Raw genomic sequence first — 12,340 nt, 5'->3', positions numbered from 1 at the left:
AGTAAAAAATAAAAAAAAAGAATCTTTCAGAATTGTAAATTAGTTTTAATATAAGAGTTACTGAATCAGATTTAACAAAAAAAAGAAAATATACATTTACAAAAAGAATTTCCTTCTACTTGTTTCCATTTCATGACGACGTCCCTCAATAATCCATTCAAAATCTCCATGCTTACTATCAAAAGTTCCGTATTGTAAAGACTTAACTTTTAATGTAAATCTTGGTCCCAATTCTCGCAACCTAGGTTTCCCAGTATTTGAATTAAATTCGTATCTAAAAAAATATTTAAAGTAAATCAAATTGAAGACCAGCAGAAATTTGAAGTTTTCATTTTCCTACAAAGTATATTCATTGTAATAGGTGTGACATTTTGAGTAAAAACTGTTAAAATTTTTAATATCATTGATTTAGAATCTTACGGTTATATGTGATTTAAATAAACTCTATTAAGTCTCTATTAGTTAGTTTTAACATTTTTAACACTAATTCAAATCTTATATGCTTATTATTATATATATTCCGTTTATCTGAGCTTATTTAGCTCACGTAATTTTTGAAATACATCTTGTACTTTTATTATTCTCTAATTTAAAATATATGATTATTTCATTATGTTTCAAATAAAATTTTATAAATATGTAGTTGAATTGGTAAAAATCATATTAAAATTTAGTTTTACACTGATTACAATTTACTTTTTAACACAAAAGATAAAATATGATGATTGAAAATTTACCTACTTAATTTCTTTATATAATTTTAAATAACTGTATTATCACCTGTGATGTCTGAAAAAAATATAGTCACGTTGATTATGGAATGTAACAACTCTTCGCCCTTTAAATTCTGGTTGATAATGAAATAAGGCGCCCAACATTCTGCCTACTGAATGTCCTAAACGAGTCGTAAAATTATTCAAAATAACTTCTGGGCGGTGATTAGTAATTTCTTTGTGACTACGTTTTAATTCTGGAGTAATTTTCACATTGCTTAATTTGCACTGTAATGTTGGACCATCCGGTAAATGAATAATCAGCAAGCCATCTTAATAATTCAGGAAATTAATTAAAATTTTTATATTTGTAGAAATAACCATGCAAACAAATTATTCCAATGAAAAATATTTTTTACGATTAGCAATTTTTACCTTTGCTTTTTGTTTTTAAGGTATTTACTTTTTACATAGCATTAAACTACTTAGAAGTTTGATTTTCGTTAAACCACTTACCTAATCATAATAATTTTGAAAAGGCATAATTTTAAGTTATATTGATTTATTATAATTAACTAAACTATAAATTTCCTGAAATTTTTATGTAAAATATAAAACTAGCATAAAAGGATACTTGGTTCTGATCTATTTTCATTCACAATAATAATATCTGTAAAACTTTTGGCTGTAGCACTTTTCACCATCTTTTTAACACCAGATCGATTTCTATACAATGATATTGAGTTTGGAATTATTCTTGTTAATTCGCGGCCAAAAATTCTTGTTTTCTTAGTAGGATTGTCAGAATATGTTATTAAAACTTTAGGTTCATAATCATGTCGATAATATGAAGCAAACTCATCCTGTTCAATGTCTTCTTTAACTTCTACATTTTTTGGATCATCTAAACTTCCATGTATGACTGTTTCATCTTTCTCGCGCAAACTTTCTATAGTATGAGGTACTTGCTTAGCTACGCCAGTCTGCAATCTCAGTTTTCTAGCTTCCCGTTTAGCTTTTGCTTTTTCTCTTTTAAATTTTTCTCTTTTTTGACGTCGAACTATTTTACATTTTATTTGACTAAAATTACCATCAATGGGGAGTTTAGTATCTTTACTATTCACTTCATTGATATTTAACACATTTTCAACCTGGGAGTCATTAATTCCACTCTGCGATATTCGATGCAATGGATTAACGCGTAAACCTTTTACCTTCATATTTAATTAATTATTTAAATTTAATTAAATTGATTTATTATTCAACAATCACTATGGGCAAGCATGGATTTAAGCACGTGTCTTTTTGCCACAAACACTTTACAACTCTAGATAGGAGTCTCCTTCTATTTGTTGTTCTCTTTCTGTTGTAGCCAGGGATGAGTAGGTTTACATACTTCATGCTGAGTTTACATTGGCTGCGCAAACGTTCACATCGACTTCTGCGCAGCCAATGTATACTTATCATCAAATGGGTGACGTCAGCACGGAATGTTGGAACATGGGACGATCTTTTCTCTTTCTGAAATGTAGCCGTTTCTGAATTGGGATTTTTAACACATTTTTGATAAAGTGTATACTCGGAAGTATGCAATGTTTTTGTTTTTCCGTGAGAAAAAAAGGACACTGCATACTTCCTGAGTATACACTTTACCAAAAGTGCGCTAAAAATCCCAATTCGAAAACGGACATGTGATTACACCCTTAAGGTACTCTCTCTTTCCTGCATGCATGCAGGAGTTGTCATGGCAACGTACAGGAGTAATAGAGATAGTAAATTCAAATTTGAATTTTTTTCTCACTAAAGGCGCTCTCACACCTTTTTAGCTGCCTGCAGGTTACCACGGCAACGCATGAGAGTGAGTGCGACAGAAAATTTGAATATTCAAATTTTCTGTCTTACTCACACCCGTGCTTTGCCATGGTAACCTACAGGCAGCTAAAAAGTTGTGATTGCGCCATTACTTTTCAATGTTGCCATGACAACTCCTGCATGCATGCATGCTGGTGTAACACGCAGGAATTTTAAAACTGATTAAAGGTTCGTCTACAATATCAATGTTACAAGAATAGATAGTCTTGAATATGATTTTCGTAGATGGAACTGCACAGGAACAACCGACGTTGATTAAAGGTGTTTTCACAACACTATTAGGATAAATATTATAGAAGTTCACTTAGTTTTTGTTTAATTAAATTGTTAATTATTTATACTTTTCTTTTAACTTCACTTTAGTTCTTTTGAATGATTTCGAATCTCATTAAAATCCTGAAGGATTAACTTGTTGAGAGGATTAAATAAAACATAATTAAGATTAAATATATTAATTGTTTTATTCAACAATTTATTTTAAATCTGAGTTCTTCCCTTTTATCCTTAAACTAATAATAAAATTACACTATTCGCCTCAAATTTTAAACTTGGATTTGAGCTTTATCTATATTTTTAAATTCGTGTCAGAGTCAGAACCAAAATCTCTATCTCTGTATCTTGACTTCTCTATAGTATCAGAATAACCCTTTTATTTCTTCCTGACTTTCTTTCTCTCTGGCTAGCAACCTCGATCATCCTCCTTTTATAGCAGTATTCCCACTTTTCTTCCAATCTGAGTCTAAATGTACCAACGAATCCTGCTTCGCAGTGATGACTCACGCTTAACAATTCCTCCAATTAGAGACATGCATTTAGTAATACTCCGCCCCATTTGACCTTGTTTGCCTCATCCCCATGAGTCATATTCTATTTTGGACGTCACTGTGACCTTGTTATTGTCGCGTAGGAGTATGACTCATGCTTGACCTTGTTATTGTCGCGTAGGAGTATGACTCATGCTTGACCTTGTTATTGTCAAGTAGGAGTATGACTCATGCTTGACCTTGTTATTGTCAAGTAGAAGTATGACTCATGCTTGATTTTATATTATGACTCATTCGTGTCTGCATTACATCCTTGAATTGATAATTATCCCTTTATAATTAAACTTCCCTTCAGCTTATTTTAACCCTTTTTACGCTAATTTATTATACAATAACCCTTTATATTTATATTAATTGCAAAATAATTAATTAGTTACAAAATAACAATGTCTAATTGAAAAAACTCAGATTCATTGCAAAAGGACCTTAATTACATTATTTCTTAAGTCCTTTCGACGTCTGCAGCCGATTTCAAAAATAGGTACTCGCATTTACCTGAAACAATCCTTCAGAGGAAAGGGGAAACTGCAGAAAACCCTTCCTAAGTACCCTTTAATCTAATATCATACCTTTATTTGAAACTCTTTTCACTCTTGCATACTTTTATTACTATTGTTTAATTTCTTATTACTTTTATTCTTAAATTCATCTTTTATATATTTATTAATTCTTCTTATAACTATTTTCTTTTTTACATATCTTTCATTCTTATATCTTATCTTTATCTACTCCTTTCTCTATCTTTATTTTATATCCCTTTTTTTTACACATTGCCTTTACTTATCATACATATTTCTCTTTCTCTTTTACACAATTTTCTTATAATTTACCTGTCTCTAACTCTGTTTTTCTTATTTATGTCAATTCATTATTCTTTGTTTCTCTCTCTTTCTCTCCTTCTTAAAATTAAGACTAGTACTCAGTGCTCTTAAAACAAGATATCAAATTAAATTTAAATATTACGGTACTCTACCCAGCCGTGGGCAGAGGAGCGTTACACTCCTCCCCTTATACAAAAATTTTGAATCATATTCAATAATTTTTACTTTATTCATTAAAAATCAAAAAAAAAAATTAAACTAATTTTAAAATTGGTTAAAGTGTGAAAATTTTTTTTTTTTTTTTTGATATCCATACATATACATACTCACATACACATACTTACGCAAATACACACATATATATACATCTACACATATACATATACACATACCTACATACACATACATATATTCAAACAAATACAATTACATAAATACATATGCGCACCCCAAAAAAAAGCAATTCTCAATCCAGAGGACTCCTCTAAAATAAATGCATATTTTCCTCTCAATTTTAGTATCAAAATTATTATTCTTCATTTAAGAGGATTCTCCTCTTAAATTAAATGTCGACATCCAAACCTCGTAAAATTGTTTTTAATGTCAAAGCCATCAATAAAATAATTATAATTTCAATCAAATAATAAAATCTTTGCAGAAAATATATTTTTAAATTAAAATTAAGTAAAATTATAATAGTTCATTTCAATATAATAATAAAAATTGTTTTTTAATATAACATTAACAATGTCATGTTTTTGGTTAATTATCAACATTTTATATTGATAATTAAAATACAAAAAATAAGTTTTCATTAATCAGTTGTAATGATCAACGAGATTTTCAGCGCAAAAATAATTTTAAAACATGATGATATGTTTAAAAGTTAACATTTTTTATAGGACAGAAAAAAAAATTTCATATATGAAATTATTTAACGTTTTAAAACTTTTTTAAAAAAGTAAATAAAAAGATTTAAAAAATTCGAAAGATTCAAAAATGGGGTTATAGTATTTCTATTTACCTGAGTAGTAAAATTTCACAAGAAATATCCAAATTTTTTTAAATCTAAAAATAGCGTTAAAAATTTTCATTTAATTTGAATTTAACTATATTTTCTGTATTTTTAATAAAGCAAATCCATTTTTTTGTCCTTTTTGTTGACATTTTACCAGAAATATTAAAACTGAAAGGTTAAAAAACAACTTCACAACTATCATACCCAGGGAAAGGGATCAAACGATTACATTATTTTTTTCCGTTTCCTTTTTTTAAATCTTCTAAATTTAAAACGGAAAATCTCAATTAAAGAGGAAAATACAAAAGGAATCCTTTTGTCATTCTTCCATTAAAATGAAGAATAAAAATATTCCACATTTCAACTGAATAATCTTGTTTTAAGAGGAAATACTCATAGGATATTAGAAGAGGAATTTTCCTCCAAGTACAAGATTACCCCTTCCTTTTGGGTGCGAATAATACTGTCCAATTTGTAAAAGAGTAACATAAACATGCATAGGTATACCTGACCCAATTAAGAAAATTTGTTGATATTATAAATTATACTTTTGTAGGAATAAAAAAAATTTGATTTGATAATTAACATACAAACATAAGTCTTTCAACTATTTTTAAAAAATTCCAAAATTATACTGAAATTTTAAGTAAATTGAATTTCCCACAGAAATTAAACTGTTAATTATTTGAAAAGGTTAATAAATTTAAATTTTAGTACCGATTATTTTTTTTTTAAATTAATTAATTAAAAGGGTCATAAAAGGGTCTCATGGAATCGATCATGTCCAAGCTCTTCACTTTGCCAGGACTGCACATTATATTTCAATAGATAGTCTAATTATTATTATACATACATATATACATATACATACATCCCCTCATATATACATATATATACATCCTCTCATATATACACATATATACATCCTCTCATATATACATATATATATACATCCTCTCATATATACATATATATACATCCTCTCATATATACATATATATACATCCTCTCATATATACATATATATACATCCTCTCATATATACATATATATACATCCTCTCATATATACATATATATACATCCTCTCATATATACATATATATACACCCCCTTTTTCTTCTTTTTTTTTTTTTATTCCCTCTTCCCCTTTTTTCTTTTTTTTTAAAAAAGAATGCCTTTGAAAATTTTACTATAGGTCGAGAATGTTTTTTTTTTTTTTTAATTTAGAACAAATGGGTAGATTAAAAATAAAATAATAAATTATTTACAAGAAAATATTATATATTTAAATTAGATACCTCTGATCTACAAAATCGTCATATAATATATATATGCATCAGTACATATGTAGTTTTTGGTTGCTTTGCTCTCTTTTTTTTTTAAAATAAATTATTATTAAACTAGTCAGTCTCACTGATTTTAGTATAATAATACTGTTCCAGTAGCACCTTTATAGACTACATTACTGCAAAATAAAAAAAAAACTGCCCTCTATTTAAAATAATAAAAAAAAATTAAGAAGAAACAAAAAAAAATATTAAATAAGTCCGAACTTAAATTTTTGTTTAACTCGATACAAATGATTAATTAGAAAATATAAAAATAAGAAAATTCTTTTCTCATTTTAAAAAAAAGACACGTTAATATAATAAAAATAATATTAAAGTTGTTTGTAAAAAAAAAAAGGAAATTAAAATCACTTTTAACCTCTTGGAAGAGGTTCGGGTTCTTCAATGAAAATTTCCTGCACTTCGTGTGGACGATGTTGAAAGTGCTCCCAGTTATTTGCATAAATTTTGCGGCAATGGACACAATATTCCGATGACATTGTAGTTTTTTCCAGCTCTTTATGGCAGTTCCCACAAAAAAAGGCTGCCCATGATAACCCTTTATCCCGCATTTCAGGCGTTATCATTTGGTGATATAAATATTGCCTATAGGGAACAAGTGGTTCAGCAGGCAGATTCTCTCTCTCCTGCCAAGCTTTTACTTGTAAAATCATTGCCGAGGAATAGATGGCACAATCTCGACATACTTTATCCGTGACAGATTGATAGTAAGTATAAGATTCGTGATAATAATCACGAAAGCCTCCCCAAAACAAATTATCATAGTGAGGCACAAATGTAAGATTTTCGGCTCTATGAATCTCCTGAGCCGTCCTTTGTATGCTCGGAATCTAATAATAATAATATAAATAATTATATACATGTATATATACACATATGCGATGAAATGCATATTTTAATATTTATACATGCATAGTTAAACTAATTTAAAAGCTTACACCAGGATTTTCTACGCCCTTTTATTTATAACAATACTTACAATGATTAATTTCCTCAGGTGAAAGTCGTGGAGACCGAGCCAAAACATAATTAATTTCAAAATTCTATTAAGGAAAGAAGAGAGAAGAGTCAATTTTTTTTTTTTTTTTTTTGTGTTAGACAATTTTGTCAGGTGAGACAGGAAGCAAAAAAATAAACAATATTTTTTCTTACCCTTTTAAGTGTCCCATCAGGGCGAAAATTATTTTTAATGCTAAAATATGGCATTTAGCCTTTGATAATAATAAATTTGAATATAACTTCGTCAATATAGAAAATGTACGACTTTTGCGTTTTAGATTTCGACAAATAATAATAGACTTAGTAGAAGAGTATTAGATGTGTCTAGGCAATTTAATGAGACCTTCCTCAAGGCGCTATCACATGCACATTCTAGTGACGACATCCCAAATGTGACACATCTAGAAGGATGGGAACGCATAATACGTAAAGCATTACACATGGGTTTGTACAGTAAATTACGCTTACAGCGTACAAGAATATATTTTAAAAATAAGAAGTAGTGGATGGGGGTTATACATGCAACACGCATATTAATAAATATTATAGTATTATATACAGTATTATACAAGATAAAATTCAAAATATGCGGGACTGCGTAACACTGCATATTAAAATCCGTATAACGAAAATACGGTCAGATGACGTCATAAAATGAAAATATATGTTTGTTTTTATTCCTCTCACTACTTGACGCAAATGCAGCGTTGGAACTTAATCATGAGACAACTTAAAGGTGATATCACACACGATTTCAACTAGAATATGCCAAATGTGACACAAAATTATCCCTAAAATGATTTTATGCATTTTTACGATTAAGATAAACTATTCAACTGTATTATTATTCATATTTTGCTATTTTGTATATAAATTCGCACGTATATACACATACATACCAACTTTAAAGGCAAATTAGCTAAAGATCTTTTATTTCTTTACCTTCTGTTCCGCCATATGTAATTTTAAATTTAAAGTGTAAACTAATTATTTATTGTTCTTTTGAATTTATTATAATCTAATAAATGCATGTTTAACACGATTTACATGCACTATTTTCTTTTCTTTAGCATTAATTTCTATTTCTATATTTAAATCATTAATAATTCTAGTTACTTTAAATGGACCAAGGTAATGATCTTCAAATTTATTTTCTCGGGATTCTTTTATTAAATAAACATATTCTCCTTCTTCAAAATTTTGTTCATTTAGTTTTTGGTCATAATATTTCTTACATCTTTGCTTTGCTGCTATTAATCTTGTAACTACTGTTCTTTCCGTTTCAGATATTCGTTTTAATAATTCATTAACAAAACATGCATAAGTCATTGGGATTTGTTTTTCAGAGAATTCAGATGGAATTCTGGCTTTTTTACCAAAAATCATTTCATGCGGTGTAACACCAGTTGATTCATGAACAGAAGTGTTAAAAGAAAATATTGAAGATTGTAACCATAAATCCCAATTATCCTTTTCGCAATAATGTCTAAGATATTCAATAAATGTGTGATGACTTCGTTCCAATGCTCCCAATGATTGTGGATGATAGGCAGTCGATTTATATTGTTTAATCTTAAACAATTTCGCAATATTTTCCATCAATTCACTCATAAACTGACTTCCCTGATCAGTTTGGATAGATTCTGGACAACCAAACACACAAATAAAATTTTCTACAAAAGCAATTGCAATTGAGGGAGTATCTACGCTAGATAGTGGAATTGCTCCTGAATATTTACTCAAACAATCCTGCCAAGTCAAGATATATTTGTTTCCTAATTTTGTTCTTGGTAGGGGTCCAACAATATCCATTTGTATTTTCTCAAAATTTCTAATTGGTGTATCTGTAATTTTCATTGGTTGCTTAGTTTTTACTCTTACTAATTTTTTTCTTTGACAAGATGCACATGTTGTAATATAATTTTGAATATCTTTTCTCATTCCTGTCCAGAAATATCTTTCCTTTATTCGTTCAAGGGTTTTGGTTTCCCCTTTATGTCCTCCTGTAACACTATCATGACATTCCTCTATTATTGAAATTCTGTCTTCTTCTCTAGGAATCTCAATTTCCCCTGTACAAACGGTAATTTTAAAACCCTCATTTTGAAAATGATCTCTTAATACTTTTTCAATATTACTCCATAAAATTTATCAAATCCATTTCCTTCTCTTGATAAACTAAATTTTTTAAGCCCATCGTGAACTAATGCGTTTTTTAAAGTTTTTATTGTGAATTCATATCTTTCCATTGTAAATCTATCATTAAATAACTCTTTAATAAATAAATGAAAAATATAATGATTACCATTATTTGTTCTTACAACCTGGCCCAATTTTGGTTTTAAATTTGACAAATTTTGTGAATCAAACAATCCTAAATTTAACAATTCTATACTTTGCTGATTTTTAACTACACAATCACAACTCATGAAATTTAAAATATGATCCTCACGCATCCATAATCTTTCTTTTGACTTTTGAATTAGTTCATCTGTATCATTAATAACTTCAACTACCCCATCATCATTACCAATTAATATATGCGCTTCTCTCTTGAAACCCTTATTTATCTTGAAAACTTCCTTTTTCTTAGTTTCCAAAATCATACTACCATCCGATTCATCTGAATCATCATAGTCTACAATCTTTGGATTCCTTGTTAAAATTATATTTTCTGTTTTTATGCATAACCATGGATTTTCTTTTTCAACATCAACCTTGTTCTCTTTACGCGAACAAGTACATTCATCATTTGGGTACCCAATATTACCACACAAATTTCCGTGTGCACTACCAAAAACACATATATTGACAAATCCGTCGGAATTCCCAGGGCGAACTTGATCAAGGTTCACCCCGCATTGCCCCCCGCAACATTTGTCAACAAATACACAATCCTCAACGAGTCCGTCGGAATGCCTAGGATGAACCCGATCTAGCGGGTCCAACCCAGTTTGCCCCCCGCAACACTCGTCGAGCTCAAAACTTTTATATCCCATAAAAAGTCTTTCTATAGGATATTCATCATATATCATATATGGAGAATACTCCTCTCCTTGGTTCTCACGAACCTTATCAAATCTTTTTGTTACAAGGACTATATTTTCAGAAATAGGATTTCGAGAGAGAGCATCAGCATTAGCATTAACCCTTCCCGGTCTATAAACAATTTCATAATCAAATTCTTCTAACTTTATTTTCCATCTCGCTAATCTTGAACTGATAGTCGGATCTTTCAACTGATATAACCAAATTAATGCTTTATGATCCGTTACTATTTTAAACTTCATTCCATAAAGATACGGTCGAAAATGTTTTACTGCAAACACAATTGCTAACAGTTCTTTCTCTGTAGTAGTATAATGTAATTCTGCCCCACTTAAGGTTCTGGATGCGTAAGAGATCGGTAAATCTTTCCCAATTTCTCCTTGGCTTAAAACAGCACCAATAGCATAATCTGAAGCGTCGGTAGTCACAATAAACTGTTTACTGAAGTCCGGGTACTGCAATAAAGGTTGCATACACAGCTTCTGCTTCAGTTCATTAAATGCTACTTCTACTTCAGAATCCCAATTAAAATTACTCTTTTTCTTTAATAAATTCGTTAAAGGTTTCGCAATTTTGGAAAAATTCTGAATAAAACGCCTATAATACCCAGCTAATCCAAGAAATTGTTTAACATTCTTTCTGTTCTTTGGTTGTGGAAATTTTTGTACTGCTTCTAATTTTGAAGGATCTGGTTTTACTCCTTCTTCCGAAATTACATGACCCAAATAACCTATTTCTTTACACAAAAACTTACATTTATCTGGTTGTAAAACCAATCCAGCTGTTTTTAATCTACCTAATAATTTTTCAAATTTTTCCTTGTGTTCTTTTAATGAATTTGCATATATCACTATATCGTCCATATAAACAAATAATTCTATCCCTTGCATTCCTGATAATATTCTATCCATTAATCTTTGAAAGGTTGAAGGGCTATTTTTTAACCCAAAGGGCATTCTGTTAAATTCATAGTGTCCGAATGGTGTCGAAAAGGCAGTTTTATGTCTATCCTTAGGTACAACTTCTACTTGATGAAATCCTTGAGCTAGATCCAATATAGTAAAATATTTAGCACCTCCAAGCTGATCTAAAATATCTGTAATGTTAGGTAGTGGATATGAGTCGGATACTGTCTTCTCATTTAATTTTCGATAGTCAATCACCATACGCCAACGTTTATTACCTTGGGAGTCTGCTTTCTTTGGAACTATCCACACTGGTGAGTTGTAACCAGATTTAGATAATGATATTGATTTATTCTTTAGTAAATCATTTGTTTGGTTTTTAATTTCTTCTTTGTGAACAGGTGGGTACCGTGGATATTTACTATTTACAGGATTATCGTCCGTCGTTTCTATAGTATGTTGAATTTCGTTTGTACATCCTAATTTATCACCTGGGATATGAAACTGATGTGAATAGTTTTTTATAGACATGAATAAATATTCTTGTTCCTGCTTATTTAAATGTTTAATTTCTAGCAGTTCTTTTAATTTGTCAATTCTCTCTGCTTCTAAATCGGTTTGCTTTGATATTTTCATTCCTGGTTCTTGTTCCGTATATTCTAATAACTCTACTGGAGGTATTGACAATTCTACTTCCTGATTAGTGGTATTGATGACAAATACTTGTGCCATTCCTTCTTTTACAGAAACTAATGCTTCTCCCAAATATATTCCAGGTCCTGTCGATAT

General features: G+C 29.5%; 1 protein-coding gene across 1 annotated transcript; it reads right to left on the bottom strand.

The window, feature by feature from the left end:
• Window positions 1–24: 24 nt before the first annotated feature.
• LOC127280604 (probable ribosome production factor 1) lies at window positions 25–2,059 on the bottom strand. The gene is made up of 3 exons (XM_051303723.1): window positions 1,348–2,059; window positions 781–1,045; window positions 25–274 (listed from the first exon to the last, which is right to left on the bottom strand). Exons 1-3 carry the CDS (start codon window positions 1,931–1,933, stop codon window positions 97–99), a joined length of 1,029 nt encoding a protein of 342 aa, XP_051159680.1. The 5' UTR covers window positions 1,934–2,059; the 3' UTR covers window positions 25–96.
• Between the last annotated feature and the right edge of the window lie 10,281 nt (window positions 2,060–12,340).

This window comes from Leptopilina boulardi, unplaced genomic scaffold, assembly GCF_019393585.1.
Source record: "Leptopilina boulardi isolate dan_hultmark-lab unplaced genomic scaffold, ZJU_Lbou_2.1 LbouV2_112, whole genome shotgun sequence".
In the NCBI taxonomy this organism is placed as follows: Eukaryota; Metazoa; Arthropoda; class Insecta; order Hymenoptera; family Figitidae; genus Leptopilina; species Leptopilina boulardi.
The sequence above is the reverse complement of the archived record's forward strand: the minus strand, read 5'-3'. Positions and strand labels throughout refer to the sequence as shown.

Bases quoted from the DNA above. Each gene is read 5' to 3' on its own strand.
- LOC127280604 (XM_051303723.1), bottom strand. From the start codon at position 1,933: ATGAAGGTAAAAGGTTTACGCGTTAATCCATTGCATCGAATATCGCAG. The intron at 1,046-1,347 runs GTATCCTTTTAT...TGAATTATTAAG, and splicing joins TGAAAATAGATCAGAACCAA to ATGGCTTGCTGATTATTCAT. The intron at 275-780 runs GTGATAATACAG...ATATTTTTTTAG, and splicing joins ATTTTTTTCAGACATCACAG to ATACGAATTTAATTCAAATA.